The sequence below is a fragment of the Cyprinus carpio genome, chromosome B15, assembly GCF_018340385.1.
Source record: "Cyprinus carpio isolate SPL01 chromosome B15, ASM1834038v1, whole genome shotgun sequence".
NCBI classification, from domain to species: Eukaryota; Metazoa; Chordata; class Actinopteri; order Cypriniformes; family Cyprinidae; genus Cyprinus; species Cyprinus carpio.
In genome coordinates this window covers 25,232,251-25,255,510 of record NC_056611.1, presented here as the reverse complement: position 1 = coordinate 25,255,510, position 23,260 = coordinate 25,232,251, and the positions used below count along the sequence as shown (strand labels likewise).

At 42.0% G+C, this 23,260-nt stretch overlaps 3 protein-coding genes across 7 annotated transcripts in view; 2 read left to right on the top strand and 1 right to left on the bottom strand.

Moving 5' to 3' along the window:
• Positions 1-264: 264 nt before the first annotated feature.
• Positions 265-6,482, bottom strand: paf1 (PAF1 homolog, Paf1/RNA polymerase II complex component). 2 transcript variants are annotated; one of them, XM_042739985.1, is made up of 14 exons: positions 6,248-6,482; positions 6,061-6,087; positions 5,718-5,810; positions 5,476-5,597; positions 5,296-5,362; positions 5,116-5,217; positions 4,927-5,032; positions 4,715-4,783; positions 2,311-2,414; positions 2,101-2,217; positions 1,533-1,661; positions 1,352-1,457; positions 1,177-1,261; positions 265-647 (listed from the first exon to the last, which is right to left on the bottom strand). In XM_042739985.1, the coding sequence occupies exons 1-14, from the start codon at positions 6,292-6,294 to the stop codon at positions 343-345; spliced, it is 1,479 nt and encodes a 492-aa protein (XP_042595919.1). In that variant the 5' UTR covers positions 6,295-6,482; the 3' UTR covers positions 265-342. The 2 variants fall into 2 exon arrangements, with proteins under 2 accessions (XP_042595919.1, XP_042595917.1); XM_042739983.1 differs by having other exon boundaries at positions 6,061-6,090; positions 6,248-6,481.
• A 536-nt stretch (positions 6,483-7,018) lies between these two features.
• On the top strand, positions 7,019-12,741 carry socs9 (suppressor of cytokine signaling 9). 4 transcript variants are annotated; one of them, XM_042739989.1, is made up of 4 exons: positions 7,019-7,213; positions 7,367-7,422; positions 7,583-11,100; positions 11,437-12,741. In XM_042739989.1, exon 3 carries the CDS (start codon positions 7,674-7,676, stop codon positions 9,027-9,029), a length of 1,356 nt encoding a protein of 451 aa, XP_042595923.1. In that variant the 5' UTR covers positions 7,019-7,213; positions 7,367-7,422; positions 7,583-7,673; the 3' UTR covers positions 9,030-11,100; positions 11,437-12,741. The 4 variants fall into 4 exon arrangements, with proteins under 4 accessions (XP_042595923.1, XP_042595922.1, XP_042595921.1 ...); XM_042739988.1 differs by lacking the exon at positions 7,367-7,422 and having other exon boundaries at positions 7,020-7,213; positions 7,583-9,664; positions 11,525-12,741; XM_042739987.1 differs by lacking the exon at positions 7,367-7,422 and having other exon boundaries at positions 7,020-7,213; positions 7,583-9,664; positions 11,522-12,741.
• A 323-nt stretch (positions 12,742-13,064) lies between these two features.
• Positions 13,065-23,260, top strand: part of LOC109066850 (centrosomal protein of 164 kDa-like) — an 18,838-nt gene continuing 8,642 nt past the window's right edge. Inside the window, 14 exon segments of the mRNA XM_042740082.1 lie at positions 13,065-13,221; positions 13,621-13,735; positions 14,991-15,102; positions 15,174-15,390; positions 16,118-16,228; positions 16,311-16,394; positions 16,467-16,544; positions 18,650-18,751; positions 21,456-21,509; positions 21,798-21,860; positions 21,992-22,059; positions 22,390-22,528; positions 22,728-23,062; positions 23,161-23,247. Of these exon segments, the coding sequence (XP_042596016.1) occupies positions 13,654-13,735; positions 14,991-15,102; positions 15,174-15,390; positions 16,118-16,228; positions 16,311-16,394; positions 16,467-16,544; positions 18,650-18,751; positions 21,456-21,509; positions 21,798-21,860; positions 21,992-22,059; positions 22,390-22,528; positions 22,728-23,062; positions 23,161-23,247 (1,532 nt within the window). The 5' untranslated portion in view covers positions 13,065-13,221; positions 13,621-13,653.

The window sequence follows — 23,260 nt, the reverse complement described above, 5'->3', positions numbered from 1 at the left end:
ACTTTACTTACCCCACTGGCAGATAATTCTACATATTTTAAGCAAAATGCACTTAATTAATTTCCCCTGTAAACAAGACTAAATATCTTGGTTCATTGTGCTTATCTAATAAATGCGTCATAATTTAAGAATGTTCTGATGTTTTGACTAGAAACAAGACAAAAACACTCAGTAAGATAAGCCTTTTTTTGCAGTGCACTCGCACATCTGTGTTGAATACAATGGGATTTCATTGAGATTAAGAGAGAGCTGGAGATGAGGCTGATGAAACCACCGGAGAGTTCAGAGCAGTGAACAGGAACAGGAAACAGCAGGAGCAGCTGGTGGGCGGGGCCGAGCGTCTCATTCGCTGTCGCTGGCGTCGCTGGAGTCGGACGCTCTCTCGCTGCCGCTGTGCTGGACGCTGCTGCTGTTGCTCCTCGCCCGCTCGCCCTCGTCCTCCTCGCTGTCGTCATCGCTGCCGAAGATCTCCTCCTCGTCACGCGCCTGCCGGTCCTCGCCGCTCTCGCTGCCGCTGCTCTTCCTCTCGCGCCGCTTAACCTCCTCCTCCTCCTCCTCCTCGTCTTCATCAGCGGGCCGCTCCTCATCCTCACGCTCAGACTCGCTCTCAGAGTTGTCCGAGTCGCTGGCTTTCTCGCGCTCCTCGCCTGAGCACAGAAGAACTGTTACACTCACATCAAAGGAAGGTTTGTGATACAGTACTAACAACATCATGCACCAAACACTCATTCACAACTGTAATATGATAACGATAATAACTATGATAACTATAGCGGTGATGTGTAAAGTAGGGATGCATCGATCCGAATCTCTATTAGTATTTTCTTGTTCAGACGAGACGGATCCAATATTCTTCGTATACTTTTCTGTGTTATTGTTAAAAGAAAAGGCTCAATAATGCACTACGCCTCGATATTTCTTTCCTTTGTGCTTTGAACTCTTCTATGTGCACATCATTCTGCACATAAGCGCTCCGTATTGAGCCATTCATATTATAATTCTTTTGTGCAATGAAAGATTATTAACAGTCTGAATGTGAGTCTCACTGAAAGTGAGTTGTTGGTGTAGCTGTGGTGTTATCATTTTTTAGTTGTTCTTGGTGTGAGCGGGTTTTAAATCTCAAAGGGCTTTGTACTGAACACACACAGGTGTATAATATAAAGGTGTTTGTGTTACCAGAGTCCTGCAGGTCTTTCTCCAAGTCCAGCTCCTCCTCTTCATCCTCGGGCTCGTGATTCTCCAGCTGAGCCTTGCGAGCCTCCTGTCCACCAAACACACACGGATCAGTGATTAACTCGATGTGCTGTTTCTAAAGGTGTTCTGATCTGAGCTGAGTGTGATGTGAACTGACCTGAGCCTCCAGCTCCTTCTCGTTCATGTCTCTGTGTTTACACACCAGCACAGCGTTCGTAGACGACTGAGCGCCGACCTTCGCCCGCCGCTTGCTCAGACGCACCCTAACACACACACACACGGTCAGTAACACACACTCAGCCGGAGTGGGTGGAGCCGTCTGTGTGATTGACAGTTACCTGGTCTCCAGCTCATTATAATAAACTCCGTCTCCGTCTCTGAAGATGAAGAAGTAGTTCTCCTCGTATCCTTTACTGGCCTTGTTCTTCACGTTCCAGTTGTACTCGCGAGCGATCTTATAATCATACCTGCACACACACACACACACACACACACACACACACACACACACACACACACACACACACACACACAAGCCAACCAATGTTATTTAAGTAGCATTGATATACCATTATAGTTAAAAATAAAAATACAATTATATACAATTTTTTTTTGTTTGTTTTCATTTAGTTCTTTGGGCCATTTTTTGTCATTTTTATTAGTTTGTATTTTTGATTTTCAGTTTTAGTTTTAACCATTGAACTCCAACCATGTGTAAAATGAGTGCACTTGAACGCTCATTTACAATTAGCATAATCCCACCCATTACCTGCAACTGTGTGAATTATGTGCTAAAGGGATTGTTATTATATATTATGATTATTGTAAACTGTGTATTGAGGATGCCCTCTCATCCGTGTGTCTCTCACTCTGATGAATGTGAGTGTTGTTTGATGAGAGTCTTACAGTTCATCCGGCATGTACTCCAGATCCTCCTCCACGTCTCTCTTGCGTTTGCGCATCGTGTCCTCGTTGGGCAGGAAGTATGCCACAAACTGATTCCCCTCCTCGTCCATCATACCCCTGAACACACACACACACACACGTCAGGTTAGCAGAGCTGGTTTCTCAGGAGTCTGTGATGAGCACTGATCTGAAGAGACGGTTCACACACACCTGATCATGGCCTGTGACATCATGTCCACCCCCGCCGGTGCAGAAACATCTTTAGGTGCCGGATCAGAATCGAAGATGACTTGAGCACACGGATTAATCCACATCTGTGAGGAGAGAGGGACAGATGTGAGCACTGCAGCGCTCGACAGCAGCCCGGCGTGAAGCGCTTGAGCGCTGTGTTTTTAGAAAGCGGTTTCATGCAAGAGACGAAGCGCAACAGTAAAATACATCCATTTACACAAGTGCAATCGAATAATAAACCTGTGAAGTACTGCTGTATGTCTGATGTTTCACGTGTGCATCATGGAGACAGACTGAAAGCTGCTGTTGTTTTTACACAACATTTATAGCATGTTAATAATAGTCTGCTGCTGTTATAGCTTCAATCATTTTAAATGTGATTTACCTTGAATTTGAGATTTTTTTTTTAAGAATTTTCCTCGTATTATTTCTGAACATATATGTATAAGACAAGTTTGTACAAGATGTAGTTGTAGTTCATGCATCTTTTCTGCTATTTAAGATATTTAACAAGTGATTTGTTTAACATTTACATCATGATGACAGCTTCATGTGTGCGGGACTTGGAATAGAATTTTATTTAACTAGAGGTGTTTACAGCAGTAACCAAGGAAACACTGTATCACTGTTCCATGAGCGCTGCAGTGTTTACAGCAGTAACCGAGGAAACGCTGTATCACTGTTCCATGAGCGCTGCGGTGTTTACAGCGGTAACCAAGGAAACGCTGTATCACTGTTCCATGAGCGCCGCAGTGTTTACAGCAGTAACCGAGGAAACGCTGTATCACTGTTCCATGAGCGCCGCAGTGTTTACAGCAGTAACCGAGGAAACGCTGTATCACTGTTCCATGAGCGCTGCGGTGTTTACAGCAGTAACCGAGCGCTGTATCACTGTTCCATGAGCGCTGCAGTGTTTACAGCAGTAACCAAGGAAACGCTATCACTGTATCACTGTTCCATGAAACGCGTATCACGTTTCCATGCGCCGCGTTTTTACAGCGGTAACCAAGGAAACGCTGTATCACTGTTCCATGAGCGCCGCAGTGTTTACAGCGGTAACCAAGGAAACGCTGTATCACTGTTCCATGAGCGCTGCGGTGTTTACAGCGGTAACCAAGGAAACGCTGTATCACTGTTCCATGAGCGCCGCAGTGTTTACAGCAGTAACCGAGGAAACGCTGTATCACTGTTCCATGAGCGCCGCGGTGTTTACAGCGGTAACCAAGGAAACGCTGTATCACTGTTCCATGAGCGCTGCAGTGTTTACAGCAGTAACCGAGGAAACGCTGTATCACTGTTCCATGAGCGCTGCAGTGTTTACAGCAGTAACCAAGGAAACGCTGTATCACTGTTCCATGAGCGCTGCAGTGTTTACAGCAGTAACCAAGGAAACGCTGTATCACTGTTCCATGAGCGCTGCAGTGTTTACAGCAGTAACCAAGGAAACGCTGTATCACTGTTCCATGAGCGCTGCAGTGTTTACAGCAGTAACCGAGGAAACGCTGTATCACTGTTCCATGAGCGCCGCGGTGTTTACAGCGGTAACCAAGGAAACGCTGTATCACTGTTCCATGAGCGCCGCAGTGTTTACAGCGGTAACCAAGGAAACGCTGTATCACTGTTCCATGAGCGCCGCGGTGTTTACAGCGGTAACCAAGGAAACGCTGTATCACTGTTCCGTGAGCGCCGTCTGCTGTCAGAGAGTGACTCTGTGTCTCATTCAGAGCTTCTGCTGTTTCGGGTTCATACAGGTGTTTTATGAAGCATCATTTCACAAAGCTGTAGTCAGGTTATTCTGTTTTTGCTTCAGATTTTGAAATGCTACAGTCTTATTTTTTTGGGTTGCTTCAAGATTAAAATGCAGTGGTTGCTTCTAATTTCACATGGCTATGAAAAATCAAGGGGCAACACTGAGTGAAGAATATCCAAATGTTATTTTGTGTGATTTTTCAATTTCTGTACCTGAACACCTACAAACATAAAAACCTAAGCATAATTTCAGCTCCATCTTTGTGCTATAGGCCTATATTTAATTGTGCTATTATTTCTTATTTACTGGCTGTCACTTGTCTTTAATAATGTTTGAACTTTTTATATTTAAATTTATTTTTGGATAGTGATTTTTGCTGTGGTATCGAAATTGAAATAGAGAATTGTAAATTTAATTGGTACCTAAAATATTGGTATCATAAGCTTATTTATTATAATACAAGATAACAGATCAAGAACAATGATAAAGGCAACTATTTTATTTTTTTGTGGCAGGGCAAGTAAAACTTTAAACCAATGGGCCAGTAGAAAAAATCCTTAGCGTTGTGCCCTGCACTAAACATTAACATAATGTGTGTGTGTGAGTGTGTGTGTGTGTGTGTGAGTGAGAGACCTTGAAGTCTGGGAAGACGGGCAGAACCTCCACCGGCATGACTCTGGGTTTGCTGTAGTGCTGGGCAATCTGGAAGATTCACACAGAAGAATAACTCAGAAATACATCAGACTGACACTGATGTCACGTGTGTGTGTGTGTGTGTGTGTGTGTGTGTGTGTGAGAGAGGGAGTGTGAGATAGAGAGAGTTTGTGTGATCTGTGTGTGCTCACAGATTTCTGTGCGTCTTCAAAAGTCTTCTCGATGGCTGCGATCTGACTGTCTCTGTCTTTGTAGATCTCCTCCTCTGTGAACTGCTGCTTCACGGACACACCGATCCTACACACACACACACACACGGGTCACATGATGATCAGCGCGTCTCACTGAGATGTCAGACAGACTGAGGGCGTCTCACTCACTTGACTTCCACCTTCTCGTTGGAGACGCCGTATCTGTTGAACTCGGTGGAGATGTACTCGGTCTTCCTCATCCACGGCACCACCTTCGCGTGCTGCTGGGACCTGAACACACACACACACACACTCGTCAGAGTCAGTGCTGGGGGTCAAAGGTCACAGGGGAGTGTGATTCTCTCGCACCTCTTAGAGCTGGACGGAGCCTGAATCTCCTCCTCCAGCAGCTTCTCGTCCGCAGGATCCAGCAGAACTGAAACACACACGAACAAGGCACCTTTATTTCCACCGTGCAGCTTCTGACCAAACACACGCATCTCAGTGTGTATTGAGTGTAATGAGTGTGTTGTGTGTGTTTGTGCTCACTGCTGGGGTCGATGCGGTACGTGTCAGGGTTGATGAGGTCGATGGTGACGCCCAGATCCGGTTCAGTGAGCAGCTCGTGCTTGTGCTGTTTCTCCAGAGACGTGGCTTTATACTGAACAAACCTACAAAAAACACATCTCTCTGCCACAATTATCACAACAAAAAAAAAATACACAAACACAAATACAAACTCACATACACAAAAATCTCAAACAGAAAAAAAAAATATTTTAAACACACACCTGTGCTGGTCGAAGGGATACGTGATGAACTTGGGATCGAAGGGGATATCTGGAAGACTGTTTCCATACTTCACTCTGCACACGACACCAGACCTGCAGCACACAAGAGATTAAACCACACTGTTTCCAGACAGGTGTCCGCCTGTCAATCAAACAGACAGCCCCGCCCCACTCTCACACGATTGGTCGAGTCAGAAGTTGACATAACTACTGATTAATCAGTGAAACAATCCACGACTCCTCGATTAATCGTTCTAAAAATCGTTAGATGATCAAAATGATCGTTTGTTGCAGGCCTGGTTAGAGGAAACGGACACATCTTCATCATCATCATCATCAGTACCTCTCCGGGACGCTTCTGTGTGCTGAACTCCTGCAGGAAACACACACACACACACACACACACACACACACACACACACACACACACACACACACACACACACACTACTGAGTCTCTAAGTAAACACACACGATGAAGAGTTCTGTGAGTGTAAGTGTGTGATATTGATCATGTTCAGTGTTCTCACCGGTGTCCGTCCTCGCGCTGCGCCTGCGTCTGTATCGTCGGAGCCATGCTGGAGAGAACAACGCGCGTCTCCACGCAAACGATCGATAAATAACGGCGAAACACACAAATCAACAGTTTAAATCAGTTAATCTACGGAAACAACAGCAGCGCGCGCGTGTGTGTGTGTGTGTGCGACTTCCGCCCCGCAGCGTCTGCTGAAGGACCCCGCCGCCGCGGCTGCCCCGAGCAGCGCCTGAATCAAACTCACACGCGCACAGACAAATTACACGAACTCTTTATATATATATTCATGCATTTATATACTTCTATAATGATAAATATCAGTGTTTATTCATGTAGTGCGGTTATATGAACAGAGGTGTTTATTTTAGCTGTGTGTTATTCATGATACTTCGTGCAACACAAGTAGCCTTACTGTAATGTTTGATAAAAGATGAATCGCATCCAAAATAAAAGTTTTTGTTTACATAATATATGTGTGTGTGCTGTGTATATATATAAATGCACACACATACAGTATATATTTTGAAAATGTTTACATATATTTACATTTATAATCAGATAATTTATATATCAATATAATTAATATATAAACTAAGCATATTTTTCTCAAACATATACTCGCTTGTGTGTGTATTTATATAGACGGCTAATATACACAGCACACACATATTATATAAACCAGCTAAACATCAACAGTTAAACTATATAGTTTGACATTACTGTTCTAAATATAATCCTCTGGAGTGATCCCGGAAGTCTCTGCCGGAGGGCGGAAGTCTGTCCGCTGTGAACAGGAAGTGGAGTCAGGGCTACGGTAGCGGCAGCGCTGAGCGAGTTAGCTCGAGCTAAAGCGATGTTATTAAAGAATCTTCACTTATTTAAGTGATTTAATCCGTCACAGGTCATTACTCAGAGGCTCGCTCACAGCTCGGGAGTGACGCGGTGACGTCAGAAGAGACAGGTTCGTGTTCCTGAGAGATTATAAACACTGTACTACAGTAACACAGTCGAGTTTGATCATATGATGTTATTTCTAAGGATTATTTCTGTACTATTATAGTATTAATTCATATTTTTGTAATAAGTTTTTGTATTTTTTTTTTTTGTGATTTAGTCTTTAATTTAGGGCTATTCACTGTGAATTACACATTCCTTTTAACCTCCAAAAAGGTATGCTACTGTAAAATTACATGTCATGTCCAAAACAGTTTTTTTTTTTATTGTGTATATAGCATTTTTACAGTCTTTTACTGTTAAAATCAGAATTGCACGTGAAAGATTAGTTTTAATTTTTGATGTGTGCTGGTTTTTATCCTGCTGTGTTTTCCAGAGCGTGATCTGATGCACTCATCATGTTCGGTGCAGTGACTCTGGTCTGACGGCGTTGGTCCTGAGCGAACACAGTCCGCACCGCAGCGGTCATGTCTCTGCCGGAGGAAGCAGGGGATCGTGGGAAGGAGAGGGAGCGCGGCGCGCGGCCCAAAGTGCGTCAGAGCCGCTCCGAGGAGAGACGAGACGGAGGGAGGCAGAAGGGCGCCCGGGGGAAGAAGAAGAGCCACCCTTCACACAACCTGACCTCGGAGCGGCCCGTGAGCGACGGCTTCGAGTACGGAGACCTGCTGAACGATTCCAGCGAATCCTTGCTCTCCGAACGGGTTTCCGCCGAGGACACGGAGAGCAGGGCGTCCGGAAGCAGCAGGACGCTCCGGCAGAAGATCCAGGACGCGGTGGGCCAGTGTTTCCCCATCAAGACCCACAGCCAAGTCCTGTCCCCCTCGCCGTCCTCCAGGCGCAAGATCCACCTCAGCGAGCTCATGCTGGACAGCTGTCCGTTCCCCGCCGGCTCGGACCTGGCGCAGAAGTGGTACCTCATCAAACAGCACACGGCTCCCATTTCTCAAGCTCCGGTCCCGGACTCCGGATGCACGCTTGCTGTGGAGGACGAGGAGGACCGCTTGCGAGAGCGACGGAGGATTAGCATCGAGCAGGGAGTCGAACCTCCGCCCAACGCTCAGATCCACACCTTCGAGGTGACGGCGCAAATCAACCCGCTTTACAAGCTGGGACCCAAGCTAGCTCCGGGGATGAACGAGCTAGCCGGAGACGAGCGCGCCACGCTGCTGCTCCAGAGATGCTTGGACACGCTCGACGAAGTCGTCGCATCGTCGTCTTCAGATTTTGATTTGTGCGCCGCATCTCCGACTCTAGCTCAGCCGGACAGTCCGAAATCTCTAGACGGACTCCATCGCATTCACACGCAGATCGATTACATCCACTGCCTAGTCCCCGATCTGCTCCGGATCACAAACCTGCCGTGCTACTGGGGCGTCATGGACCGCTACCAGGCCGAAACGCTGCTGGAAGGCAAACCCGAAGGCACATTCCTCCTGCGCGACTCTGCACAGGAAGACTACCTGTTCTCCGTCAGCTTCCGGCGGTACGGACGCTCGCTGCACGCACGCATAGAGCAGTGGAACCATAACTTCAGCTTCGACGTGCACGACCCCAGTGTGTTCCACGCGCCCAGCGTCACCGGCCTGCTGGAGCACTACAAAGACCCCAACTCCTGCATGTTCTTCGAGCCGCTGCTGTCGAACCCCATCCACCGCACGCAGCCCTTCAGCCTGCAGCGCATCTGCCGCGCCGTCATCAGCAGCGCCACCACGTACGACGGCATCAGCACCCTGCCGCTGCCCAGCGCTCTGAAGGAGCACCTGAAGGAGTACCACTACAAGCAGCGCGTGCGCATCCGCAGACTGGACACCTGGTGGGAGTGACCAGACGAGACCGGGGTACTGCTGTCAGGCGATTAATCGCGATTAATCACATGCAAAGTACTAGTTTTTGCTTACATAATATACAGTCAAACCAAAAATGATTCAGACACTAGATATTGTTGATATTATTTTACTAGTGGGTTCAGGACACTATGTAAGTGAGGATGGCAAAAATAAAGAAACCTGTGACATATTACACCCAAAAATTCTTCATACAGTAAAATATGGGATTAAAAAAATATTCAGGCATGTTTTGCTTAAGTGTTTTTCTTTAAATGCGAACCACAGACTGAACAGAGTGAAGCATTGCTTTTGAGGTCAGTTGGTTTGATCTAATTGCGTTCTTAAATTTGTCTGAATAAATTTTGGTTTGACTGTATGTGTGTTTGCTATGTATATTTATTATGTATATATATATAAAAAAACACATGCATGTGTATATATTTAAGAAAAATAAGTTGTTTATATATTTATATATATAAGAATATAAATGTATATACATGTAAATATTTTCAAAATGTATTCTGTGTGTGTGTGTATTTGTATATACATGATAAATATTTTGGATGTGATTAATCGTGGTTGATCGTTGGACAGCACTAGACCGGACGTGCCACGACGCCTGATATGAAGACGTGAGTGCCTTTCTGACGCTCCTCATTTTGAGGTTTAAACGCTGTTAGCTCGTCGCCACGATGTTGGCAGTTCGTCACAGGGAGTAATTAACTGAGTAACACCGAATCGGCAAGCCTTTCTTATTTTAGAATATCATTTTTATCAAGACAAGTGTTGAATTTGGAGTTACGACCTGTTCACAACAAGAACGATAACTATAACGATCACTTTAACGATGATTATCGTAGACTTTAAAGTTGATTATAACTATATAATGTTAACTATAAAGTTGACTATAACATAGACTTTAACATTGTCTCTAATGTTGTTTTTAACAATATAACCCTAACGTTGACTAAAACAATATAGCATTGACTGTTGAATGTCCATTTTTATATGATATTAGGTAACATTTTATACAAACAGTTTATTAATGGACATTTTTAAAAAAGTTTCTCTTGGAATAATTTCCATTAAATTGAAAAATTCTAGTTTATTGTTGCTGTTTCCGTAATTGTTATATTAAGTATATATGTATGTATTTTTTTGTATGTTGAATGTTTTTAAGATAAAATTGTTACATTATTGTAAACAAGGAATTGAAATGATATTTTCATTATTATGAAACTGTTGATTTTGCCATAAATATAGCCATTGCTGCTATATTCAAGTTTATTAATATAGCACATTTCATACACAATGGTAATTCAAAGTGCTTTACATAAAAGGAATTATAATAATCCTAAAAATTATTATCACAATAATAAAACAAGAAAATTAAAAACTTTTAAAATAAACTAAAATTGATTTAAAATGAATGAAAACAGTTAAGAATAGAAAAAGATTATACATACAATACAGTGCAATCACTTCTCACTGTATTAATAAATTATTAATAAATGTAAAAACTAAAACAAATAAAAAATAAATAATGTTTACTATAAAATTGAATAAAACAAAATAACGTTGACTGTAGCAATAACACATTGACTGTAACATTGATTGTAATGTTGACTATAACAGTGATTATAACAATATAACGATGACTGTAACAGTGAGTATAACATTGACTATAATGATAATTATACCGATGACTATAACGCTGACTGTTACAATAATTATTGACCAAACGTTGACCATAACGATAAATATTATGTTAAAGTATAGTGATAACTATAACCATGATTGTTGTTAAATATAACAACAGCGATAACTATAACGCTAACTATATTAGTGTCCACACGTTAATGTTCCATTAATTCTAAGCACGTACCGTCTCTTTAAAATCTCAAGCTCTTTAAAGTCAGTGGATTCTGATTGGCTGTAAATGTTTTTATCATTCATCACCTGAAAAGGAACACAATTGCTCCTCTGTATCATTATCGGTTTAGTTATCTGTATAGGTATCGGTATCATTATCAGTGTAGTTATCATATCGTTATCGGTATAGATATCAGTATCGTTATCGGTATCATTATCGGCATCGGTATAGATATCAGTATTGTTATCGGTATCATTATCGTTATCATTATCGGCATCGGTATAGATATCAGTATTGTTATCGGTATCAATATCGGTATCGGTATAGATATCAGTATCGGTATCGGTATAGATATCAGTATTGTTATCGGTATAGATATCAGTAATGTTATCGGTATCATTATCGTTATCATTATCGGTATCAATATCGGTATCGGTATAGTTATCAGTATAGTTAACGGTATCGTAATCAGTATAGATATCAGTATCATTATCGGTATCATTATCGGTATCAATATCGGTATCGGTATAGATATCATTATCGGTATCATTATTGGTATAGTTATGGGTATAGTTAACGGTATCGTTATCGGTATAGTTATTGTTCTTTAATGCAGCAGGTTGGGTTTCTTCTGTACGGAGTGAAACTACTGCGCAGTGTGGAGTTTGAAGAGGCGTATGGAACAGTTCCTCGCGCCAGTTGATGTCAGATCTTGATCTTTCGTTCATAACGTCAGTGACTTATTCCAGACACGTATCCGCTGCATGCTAACACCACTGGAGTACATTACACTGGAGAACTGCTGCTAATGGAGCATCTCAGTATCATCTCCATCGACCCTGCACTCCTTTTCACTCCCAGGAGCCCAGTATGCTCACGATTCATGCTCAGAATGCATGTCTGCTCGTTTAATCACAGCACACACGTCACAGACAGATATGCTTCTGTCACATGATGCTTCATTCAGGAATGGATCAGTGCACCAAATCTTGAGCCCGTAGACGAGTAGAACAGAGCGAATGCACAGTACTGCGGCTCTCGACCGATGATCTCATTCTCATTGACTCATCACATCTCGTTTAGTGTAATATGAGAGCTTGTGCGTGATTTGATTTGGGAAAGACTCTGGATTCTCTGAACGCCGAGGGCTGGTTTTCTATCTGGGCGTCAGAGACGTATTGGAGAAATGCATTTCATGAACCCATTCATTCCACTGCATTGCTTTTGTTTTTAATGTTCATTCACTGTATCGTATTGTGATTCCACTCGAGGCATGTGTTAGTTTCTTATTTTATTTAGAAACCAAATATCTGAACTACTGAACCCCATTGAAAACAACTGAGACGAGTGAGTCCATGATGTTAGAAACACTTGTAAAACTCTATGAAAATGTCAAAGATGTTCCAGAAACTGCAGCATTGAATCTGAACTCAAAGCGGCCAAACGTCATGTGTTTGGAGACTAAACGAAATCAGACGTCCGCTGCAGTGTGATTAAATATTTCTAACATTAACCTGCTGCCTCTGTTGGGATCGTTTGTACGTGGCGCCTTGCTGGTCAAGTCTGGATCGATGTGAAGCACAGTGAGTGTGTTTTGTTTTGTGTGATCTCCAGAGGACTATCATGAATGTCACAAACTTCTGTTCTTAAAGCAGCTTGCCTTGTTTTTCTTTTTTACACTGAAATTTATTTTCTATATTAAGGCTTGCCTAATATGCTTAGCATTTTTTTTTCACATGTGTTTCTCATATATAGATTAAAGCCAAGTGTGAATAATTTTATTGCTGTGTACGGTGTAACAAAAGCACATATTAATAAACTATGTTGGATCTTTAAGACTCTCTGGTGTTGTTTTTGTCATTTCATTGTTGTCATTTTAAATCAGGAGCTACCAATGCTATAAAAAGGAGTTCCTAAATTTTATTTTATTGTAAAAAAAAAAAGAACATACTACATAACATAAAAGAACATACAGAAAAAAGTTCATACTACTTTCATAGACATTTCCAGATACCTTTCTTATGTTATTAATGTGATTAAAATACATTATTTTAGTAGTATATTTATATTATTATATTTCTATATTATATTATTTATATAATTATATTATATCCTGTGTGCGCTGTTGCGGGACTTTTATTCTGAAGCGCGTCTGCCGCGGCCGCCATGTTTCTGTCTGGTTGCTGTGATAGAGACGCGACGCTTCGGGTTTTCAACTTCTGTTATAAATTCAGAAAATCCTCTGAAATAAAGCTCTACAGTAACACAATGCTGATAAATTCACGACAGAGCTGAAGGTGTGGGATCAGAGAGCAGGTGAGGATTAAACTAATCGCGTTAAATAATCAGTAACGTTATTATTAAGAATGATTGTGTTTTATTCAGCGTAACGTTACGCGACGCTCGACTTAAGTGTCTTTTTTACTGATTATTTGCTTTTATATTGTTTAAATCAGTCGTTTAATGTACTCGTTCAGGCTTGTGTTTTCATTAGATATCAGCAGTGCTCCAGTTATGATCTATATTTACATCTTTATGATTATCAAATAAAAGCGCTCCGACCGTTAATCTGAGGCAAACGCAAACAGATCCGTGTCGACGTATGTTTTGATGTTTATTTAATACGCAGTGGTTTTATTTGTAAGTACGTGTTATTTGCTGAATGTGATGTTTGTGAAGTTTTAATTTTAAGTCATTGAGTGAGATTAATTGAAGGGCCGCGCGCGCTCGTGTCGCGCCGCCGTCACCATGGCGACCACGGGGCTGCGCATCGGAGATCAGCTGGTGCTGGAGGAGGACTATGACGAGAACTACATTCCTTCAGAGCAAGGTTACTGTAACACACACATCTCATGTTAAACAGCTCTAGTGCTGTATGAGAGCGCGATGATCCTGACGACACACTATTCTTCTGTTTGGGTCTCACGTATGAAGGTTATGAATATAATACTGCGTCTCTCCTGTCAGTTTTTGAGATGATTTTGTATTGTGACGTCATCATCAGCCTGGATGGACCTTAAAAAGAAAACAATTTTGTTACATTACCCATATATACAGTACAGGTCAAAAGTTTGGAAACATTACTATTTTTAATGTTTTTGAAAGAAGTCTCTTCTGCTCATCAAGCCTGCATTTATTTGATCAAAAATACAGAAAAAAAACAGTAATATTGTGAAATATTATTACAACTTAAAAATAATAGTTTTCTATTTGAATATACTTTAAAAAAATAATTTATTCCTGTGATGCAAAGCGTGAATTTTCAGCATCATTACTCCAGCCTTCAGTGTCACATGTAACATCCAGTCTATCACATGATCATTTAGAAATCATTCTAATATTCTGATTTATTATGAGTGTTGGAAACAGTTCTGCTGTCTAATATATTTGATGAATAAAAGGTTAAAAAGAACTGCATTTATTCAAAATAAAAAAAAAATTCTAATAATATATATTCTAATAATATATTTTCTTTACTATCACTTTTTATCAATTTAACACATCCTTGCTGAATAAAAGTATTGATTTTATTTAAAAAATAAAAAATAAAAAAATCACTGACCCCAAATTACTGAACAGTAGTGTATATTGTTATTACAAAATATTAATATTTTAAAAACATAGCTTCTTTTTTTTTTTTTTTAACTTTTTATTCATCAAAGTATCCTAAAAGAGTATCAAATGTTCTGAAAAAATATTAAGCAGCAGAACTGTTTCCAACTTTGATAATGAATCATCATATTAGAATGATTTCTAAAGGATCATGTGATAATGATCCTAAAAATTCAGCTTTGCGTCACAGAAATAAATGATAATTTAAAGTATAATAAATTTAAAAACAATTATTTTAAGTTGTAATAATATATCACAATATTACTGTTTTTTCTGTATTTTTGATCAAATAAATGCAGGCTTGATGAGCAGAAGAGACTTCTTTCAAAAACATTAAAAATAGTAATGTTTCCAAACTTTTGACCTGTACTGTATATATATTCACAATATCATCTTCTGAGTTTCACTGAAGAAGTGAGGTGCTAACGGTGTGTGTGTGTGTGTGTGTGTGTGTGTGTGTGTGTGTGTGTCAGAGATCCACGAGTACGCCGTAGAGATCGGCATCGACCCGGAGCGTGAGCCCGAGCTGCTGTGGCTGGCCAGAGAGGGGATGGTGGCGCCGCTGCCGGCCGAGTGGAAACCATGGTAACACACGCTTACATCACACATGTGTTCACATGGAGACAGGGAGTGACTCTGTGTGTGTGTGTGTTCAGTCAGGACGTCACCGGAGAGGTGTACTACTTCAACTTCTCCACGGGTCAGTCCACCTGGGATCATCCGTGTGATGAACACTACCGCCAGCTGGTGGAGCAGGAGCGCCAGCGCAGCCAACACCCCCCGAAGAGAGACAAGGACAAGAAGAAGAAGAAGGACAAGAAAGACAAGAAGAAGGACAAGAAGAAAGAGCTGGAGGAAGTCAGAGCTCCAGGGGTGAGAACATCATCTAACAGGAACATACCGCAGCACTCAGAAGTCTCTTCTGCTCACCAGAGCTGTGTTTATTTGATCAATATACAGTAAAAACAGTGAAATATTATTACAGTTTAAAACAGCTGTTTTCTATGTGAATATCTGTTAAACTGTAATTTATTTCTGTGATGTGCAGCTGTATTTTCAGCATCATTACTCCAGTCTTCAGTGTCACATGATCTTCAGAAATCAGAATAATATGATGATTTGCTGCTCAAAATATTTCTTATTATTATCAATGTTGGACACATAAATATTTTTGTTGAAACTGTGATATATTTTATTTTTCAGGATTCACAGATGAATAGAAAGTTCAGAAGAACAGCATTTATTTGAAATAGAAATCTTTTGTTACATTATAAATACGTTTACTGACACGTTTGATCACTTTAAGGCATCCTTGATTAATAAAAATACTAATGTCTGACCCTAAACGTTTGAATAGCAATGTATTGTGGTTTCCACAGAAATGTTTTCAACATTGATAATAATCAAATCATCATATTATTATGATTTCTGAAGATCATGTGACACTGAAGACTGGAGTAATGATGCTGAAAATTCAGCTGCGCATCACAGAAATAAATTACACTTTAACAGATATTCACACAGAAAACAGCTGTTTTGAATGTTAGTGTATGTTTACCGTTTGAACAGCAGGTGTGATGATGTGTGTCTCTGTCTGCAGGTGTCGGCTCCTCTCGCTCCTCTCCGTGGTCTGTCCGAGGCTCCTGTCGCTCCTCTCAGAGGATCTCTGGGTGCCTCGTCTGGACTCCAGCCGCTCAGAACCTCTCTCGGGGTAAAACAGCAGAAATGTGTTGGAGTTGTGATTTGTGAGTGTGACCTGTGTTTTGGATTTTGATTTGGAGTGTGTGCATCAGGCTGGTGTGTCGAGCTCTACTGCTTCCAGGAGCGTTCAGGAGGAGAGGAGGGCTGAAGAGGACGAGGAGATCTCTGAGGAAGAGGTGAGTCTGAAACACACACTGCCTGAGTCCCACTGAACGCTGGATCAGATCTAAGTGTGTGTGTGTGTTTAGAGGCCGCGGGATTCAGCCGGACTGCTGCAGAACCTCCATCTGGATCTGGACGCTCTGGGAGCAGGACTGCAGTACGAGGTGAACACAAACACAGCACATGAATGCACATCAGTCGGACTCTCCTCCGTGTGACTGGAGGAATAGCACTGCAGCGCTGTCAGAGTGGCTGAAAAACTACATTCGAATTTTGTACTTAAATATAACCAATATCTGATTTATATTTGAATTTAAAATGCATGATTTCAGTTTGGGGGAAAAAAGCTTTTGGCTTCTCTCTTGAGGCCACAAGAGGGCACATCGAGCAGAATATTACTAATGCACGTTTATTCCGTAATAAAGGCTATCTTTGAAAAAAGTGCATAATGTTTAAAATGTGACCATGGACATCAAAACTAGTCATAAGGGTCAATTTTTTTTAATTGAATTGTTTGTTAGGAGGACAATATTTGTCTGAGATACAACTATTTGAAAATCTGGAATCTGAGGGAGCAAAAAAAATCTAAATATTGAGAAAATCATCTTTAAAGTTGTTCAAATGAAGTTCTTAGCAATGCATATTACTAATCAAAAATAAGTTTTGATATATTTACGGTAGGAAATTTATTAAATATCTTCATGGAACATGATCTTTACTTAATATCCTAATGATTTTTGTCATAAAAGAGAAATGTATAATTGTGACTCATACAATGTATTGTTGTCTATTACTACAAATATACCTGTGCTACTTATGACTGCTTTTGTGCTGCAGGGACACAGATAATGTATATAAATTAAGTTGCTTTAACAATTAGAAACAAAACAGCATCATGTATGTAATATGCATGTATAGTTTAAAACGAAGGATTTAAACCCATTTGAAAAACTGACTCTTTATTTAAAAACATGAGACGCAGTGGGATGGGAAAACTGCCATAAAGTCTCGAGACATGTTTTTTTAAAAGTTGAACTTGCATTAATTTAAAATATATAAAAGGTGATCGATGTCCCTGTAGAAAATGCCAGAAAGTATGAAAAGCATCGTCAGAATACTCCATCTGCCATCAGTGATTCAACCGTAACGTTATGAATCAGCGAGAATACTTTTTGTACGCGAAGAAAACTAAAATAATGACTTTATTCAACAATTCCTCTCCTCTGTGTCTCCGCATCAGCGTAGTGCCATTTTGGAGAATCTGAGCTGAACACATGCAGCGTACGCTCTTGTGTGTCAGCTGTGCTGCACGGATGCACTGTTTTCGTTTAAATCAAAGCGTAAATACGCGTAGAAAGCGTATCCTTGTGTCTCGGCTGACACAGAAGAGCATACGCTGCTTGTGTTCAGCTCAGATTCTCCAAAATGGTGCTACGCTGATCCGGAGAGACACAGAGGAGACGAATTGTTGAATAAAGTTTCATACAGGTTACATAATCTGAGAATATTTGTCTTCCATTTGAATTGGTTCATTTGAAAGTAGACATTTCACTCTATAGATATATTTTTAATGTCTGTAAGGAAAGTTCACACAGAGTTTCGTGCTCGAGTTCACAGAGACCGAGATGGCAGAAAGTGCATCCTGTTTGCTTTCATTATTTTACAAAAGCGCAATGTTTTCTTGTTATTGTGAGTGCACACAAATAAACATAGAGTCTTTACAGATTTGAAAGATGTATTACTCTCATCTGTATGAGTAAAGATGAGGGAGTATTTTAAGTGCACCGGCGGTGCAGCTCCACTCTCCTCCAGACACTGAACAGCGCACACTTCTCAGGTTAACATTAGATTGAGCAGCCATGTGAAGTTGCTGCTACTTACATATTTGTGGTGGATGAATGATATGCGAGCGTTTGTCCTGCCTGATGTACTGTACTACCACCGATCTGCGTGACTTTTTATTTATTTATTTCTGTGAGTAAGCGGTTAATACAATTTTGGTTGACCAAGCCTCTTCTGGGGCAGCCGGTATGTTTATATTGAAATAATGAAGATTTCTGTGCCACCCCAGACTGGTTGCTGGCCACCTCTATGAAATCATCCTGGCTCTGCCACTGCTTTCACTCAGAATTCAGACAGCTCTACAAAAGGGCGGACACCTGTTATAGTGCTCCAGATAGGGAGCGGTTTCAGACACAGCTTCAGTCAGTGTGTCCACAGCTTTGACTGAGTGTGTGTGTGTGTGTGTGTGTGTGTGTGTGTGTTTCAGGACAGTGAGGTCAGTGTGACGGTTCCTCCTGAAGAAAGAACAGAACCTGAACTACAGGATTTGGCCCTGTCCAGGGATCACAGTCCAGAGGCGTCTTCAGAGGTATCTGTCTGTGTCTCTGTCTTTGTCTCTGTCTGTCTGTCTCTCTGTCTGTCTGTCTGTCTGTCTGTCTTTCTGTCTGTGTGTGTGTCTCTCTGTCTGTCTGTCTGTCTGTCTCTCTGTCTGTATGTGTCTCTGTCTGTCTGTCTGTGTCTCTGTCTGTCTCTCTGTCTGTCTGTCTGTCTGTCTCTCTGTCTGTATGTGTCTCTGTCTGTCTGTCTGTGTCTCTGTCTGTCTGTCTGTCTCTCTGTCTGTCTGTCTCTCTGTCTGTCTGTGTCTCTGTCTGTCTGTCTGTCTGTCTGTGTCTCTGTCTGTCTGTCTGTCTGTCTGTGTCTCTGTCTGTCTATCTGTCTGTCTCTCTGTCGGTGTCTTTGTCTGTCTGTCTCTCTGTCTGTCTGTGTCTCTGTCTGTCTCTCTGTCGGTGTCTTTGTCTGTCTGTCTGTCTCTCTATCTGTCTGTGTCTCTATCTGTCTCTGTCTGTCTCTCTGTCGGTGTCTCTGTCTGTCTCTCTATCTGTCTCTGTCTGTCTCTCTGTCTGTGTCTCTGTCTGTCTCTCTATCTGTCTCTGTCTGTGTCTCTATCTGTCTCTGTCTGTCTGTCTCTCTGTCGGTGTCTCTGTCTGTCTGTCTCTCTATCTGTCTCTGTCTGTGTCTCTCTGTCTGTCTCTCTATCTGTCTCTGTCTGTGTCTCTGTCTCTGTCTCTCTATCTGTCTCTGTCTGTGTCTCTGTCTGTGTCTCTCTGTCTGTCTCTCTGTCGGTGTCTCTGTCGGTGTCTCTGTCTGTCTCTCTTTTGCTCCTCTCTGTAGTTTCTTTGTGTGTCTTTGTTAATAATACGCCTGTTTATTTGAGGTTTGAGGGATTTGCATGTGACCTCACACCTGTCTGTCTGTCCGTCTTTCTCTAACTGCATCCCTCCACTGTAAGGACTCGTTGTGTGGGCGACACCTCCGTTCCACAGCAGCTTCACGACCTCTGACCCCCGATGCTGCGGTGTCCAGCGGCCGAGAGGAAGACGAACAGATGAATGAAATAGGGCAGGAGGGAAGAGGAGAATGGATCAAACGAACACAAAATCGAAAAAAAAAAAAAGAAAAAAGAAAAAAAACATCGAGAAAAAAAAAAAAAACCGAAGAGACCGAGAACGATGAGGAGATCGAAGAAGAGGAGAATGGACAGATCAGAAATGAAGAGACCGAGAACGATGAGGAGATCGAAGAGCAGATGGAGAGATCCAGCAGTCCTGAGGAGAAACAGGAGGAGCGGACGGAGGAGAGAACTGAAGAAGAGAGTAAAGATGAAGAAAACAGAGAAGATGAGAAAGGACAGAACAGAGAGAGCGAGGAGGACGATGAACAGATCGAGAGATTCAACAGTCCTGAGGAGAGGAACCAGACGGAAGAGAAAAAAGAAGAAGAGAGAGATCAGACTGAGAGTAAAGATGAAGAAGAGACAGAGAACCAAAAACACAGACAAGAAGAAACTGATAAAGTTGATGAACAGATTGAGAGATTCAACAGTCCTGAAGAGAGAGAGAAGACAACAGAAGAAGAAAAAAAGAAAGGAAACATAGAAGAGAACAGACAGATCAGAGATGAAGAGATGCAGAACACAGAGAGTGAGGAGATTGAGGAACAGATCGAGAGATTCAAGAGTCCTGAGGAGGAGGAGAAGAACACGACGGAGGAGAGAACAGAAGGAGGAGATCCGACAGAGAGCAAAGATGATGGAAACATGGAAGAAGAGATGATTGAAAGAGAAGAACAGGCTGAAACACACAGAAACACACAGAGGCTTTCAGAGCATCAGGAGAGTGAGGCAGAGGAGGATAAACATGAGGAAGAGCAGAGAGAGACTGAAGGACTCGTCTCGGAGGCTCAGAGCGACGACTTTCAGAGTAACAGCTCTCGCCTTCAAGTAACTCGTGTTAAAGCAGGGAAGTTTGTGCCTCAGTGGAATCCAGTGTCCAGTGAGGTAGGACTGAGAGCCCTGCCCCTGTTCACCAAGCCCCGCCCACCCCACATGCCCCGCCCACCTGTGTTTAGGTGCTTCACTCCATCCCTCACAACACATGCAGCACTGGAGTCTGTGTTTGTTTGGGGCTGGGTGAATCACCTCTGGAACCTCTGATTCAGTGATTCGTTCGTTCAAGTGATCCGTTCGTTTAGTGTTTGTGTGTCGTGTGTCACTGCAGAGAGGAGGTGTGTCTCAGCACGGTCATGTGACATCAAGAGCACCTATCAGCTACTTAGAGTCTGAAATTTTTGCATGCATTTTTTTAGTGTAAGTCATCCTTGCTACACCTTGTCCGAAATTTCTGTATGACGGACGAAAGTTTCGGAGGCAGTGTGTAAACTTGATTGACACAACGTGAGGTCGTATTTATTTTTTTACGTGCGAAAATTTCAAAGGAGAATTTCGGACTCAGTGTGCAAAGGACCTTGAGTGTTAAGAACTAGTCTAGCAGTTAGTCAAGAGTTAATCAGTCCAGTTTAGCCCTTTCTGTAACTGACTTGAAGTTATGAGCTGTCTTGAAGAAAGGAATTAGATGGCTGACTAGTAAGACTAGTTTAAGCCAATCAGAGCTCGTCTCTGCAGCAGAGCTGAATCTCCCAGCATCCTCTCCTCATACTGCTGTGTGTTATCTGTGTGTGTGTGTGTGTGTGAGCTGATGCACGTGTGTCTGATGTTGTGTCCTGTTCTGTGACAGGAGTCTGAGGACAGTGAAGCAGCAGCGTCACTCTCATCTGCTCATAATGTGCAGGTACGACCTCGTTAACATACACACACACACACACACACACACACACACACACACACACACACACACACACACACACACACACACACATACATATATATATATATATATATATATATATATATATATATATATATATATATATATATATATATATATATATATATATATATAAACACAATATAATCTTAGTATAGTTTTTTATGACTGAAGGTGAGTATCACTGATCCTAATACACACATGAACACAGCGGGTAAAATAAGTAGTGAACACGTCACCATTTTTCCTCAGGCTGGTTTCCACTCCAGACTCTCAGAGAATGTGTTTGATCTGCTGGATCTGTCACCTGCAGTGGTAACACACTCTCTCACACACACACACACGCACATGCACACACTCACACACACAGACACACACACACAGACTGAATGAGTCTTTAAACCTGTGGAGATGAAAATATAAAAGTGTGTGTGTGTGTCTCTCAGGACAGGAAGGAAGTCGAGGGCGAGGCAGATGTGGACAGCTGTGTGGATGTCTCTGACTCTGCAGACAGGTGTGTGATGATGATGATGATGATGATGATGGTGTAAGTTAGGGATGAGCAGGAGCACTGATCAGTCTAATAAGTTAAAGTATTTAAGCAGTTGGTCCAAACCTGAGAGAATAGAGACTCGTGTTCAGTTTTCAGTGCAGTGTGTATTTATCTCCACACCACATACTCTCTCATGTTCAGTGATTGTTCAAAATATGCAGTTTGTAACTATTTCAGTTCATATTTATTTTATTTTTAATGTTTATTCATAATGAAAATCAAGTGTTTTGTTTTAATGTTTTTAGTCTTTTAGTCTAATTATTGATAATGATGATTTGTGACTCTTATCAGGCATGTGTTGCGTGATGAAGAAGAGAAGAAGAGACAATTAGAGAGAGAGGAAGAGGAGAAGAAGAGACAAGAAAGGGAGGAAGAGGAGAAGAGAAAGTGTGAGGAAGAGGAGAAGAGACACGTAGAGAGGGAGGAAGAGGAGAAGAGACAAGAAAGGGAGGAAGAGGAGAAGAGACAAGAAAGGGAGGAAGAGGAGAAGAGACAATTAGAGAGAGAGGAAGAGGAGAAGAAGAGACAAGAGAGGGAGGAAGAGGAGAAGAAGAGACAAGAGAGGGAGGAAGAGGAGAAGAAGAGACAATTAGAGAGAGAGGAAGAGGAGAAGAAGACAAGAGAGGGAGGAAGAGGAGAAGAAGAGACAATTAGAGAGAGAGGAAGAGAAGAAGAAGAGACAAGAGAGGGAGGAAGAGGAGAAGCGTAAGCGTGATGAAGAGGAGAAGAGACAATTAGAGAGGGAGGAAGAGGAGAAGAGAAAGCGTGAGGAAGAGAAGAGGAAGAGACAAGTAGAGAGAGAGGAGAGGAAGAGGCTGGAGGACGCAGAGAGACAGATGGAGGAGGAGAGGAGCAGACTGATGGAGGACACACAGAGGAGACTGCAGCTGCTCAGAGACGCTCTGATGAAGGACGAGGAGGACGAGGAGCGCCGGATGAAGGAGGAGAGCGCTGAGCAGCTCAGGTCAGTCACTGCTGCATTGTGGGTAGTACTGATGGTCAGGACACTGTATGAACCCTCATCGTCTCAGTCACACGGGTCACATGATGTGTGTGTTTCAGGGTCCTGAAGGAGCAGATGCTCAAACAGAGACGAGACGAGGAGGAGAGACTGAACAACGACATGTACACACAACTACAACAGCTCAGGTACACACACACA

Excerpts from the sequence above, each read along its gene's own strand:
- paf1 (XM_042739983.1), bottom strand. The coding sequence starts at position 6,294 with ATGGCTCCGACGATACAGACGCAGGCGCAGCGCGAGGACGGACACCG. Across the intron at positions 5,598-5,717 it reads TATCCCTTCGACCAGCACAG|GTTTGTTCAGTATAAAGCCA; the intron begins GTGTGTGTTTAA and ends TGTTTTTTGTAG. Across the intron at positions 5,363-5,475 it reads GTACCGCATCGACCCCAGCA|TTCTGCTGGATCCTGCGGAC; the intron begins GTGAGCACAAAC and ends TGTGTGTTTCAG.
- socs9 (XM_042739989.1), top strand. The coding sequence starts at position 7,674 with ATGTCTCTGCCGGAGGAAGCAGGGGATCGTGGGAAGGAGAGGGAGCGC.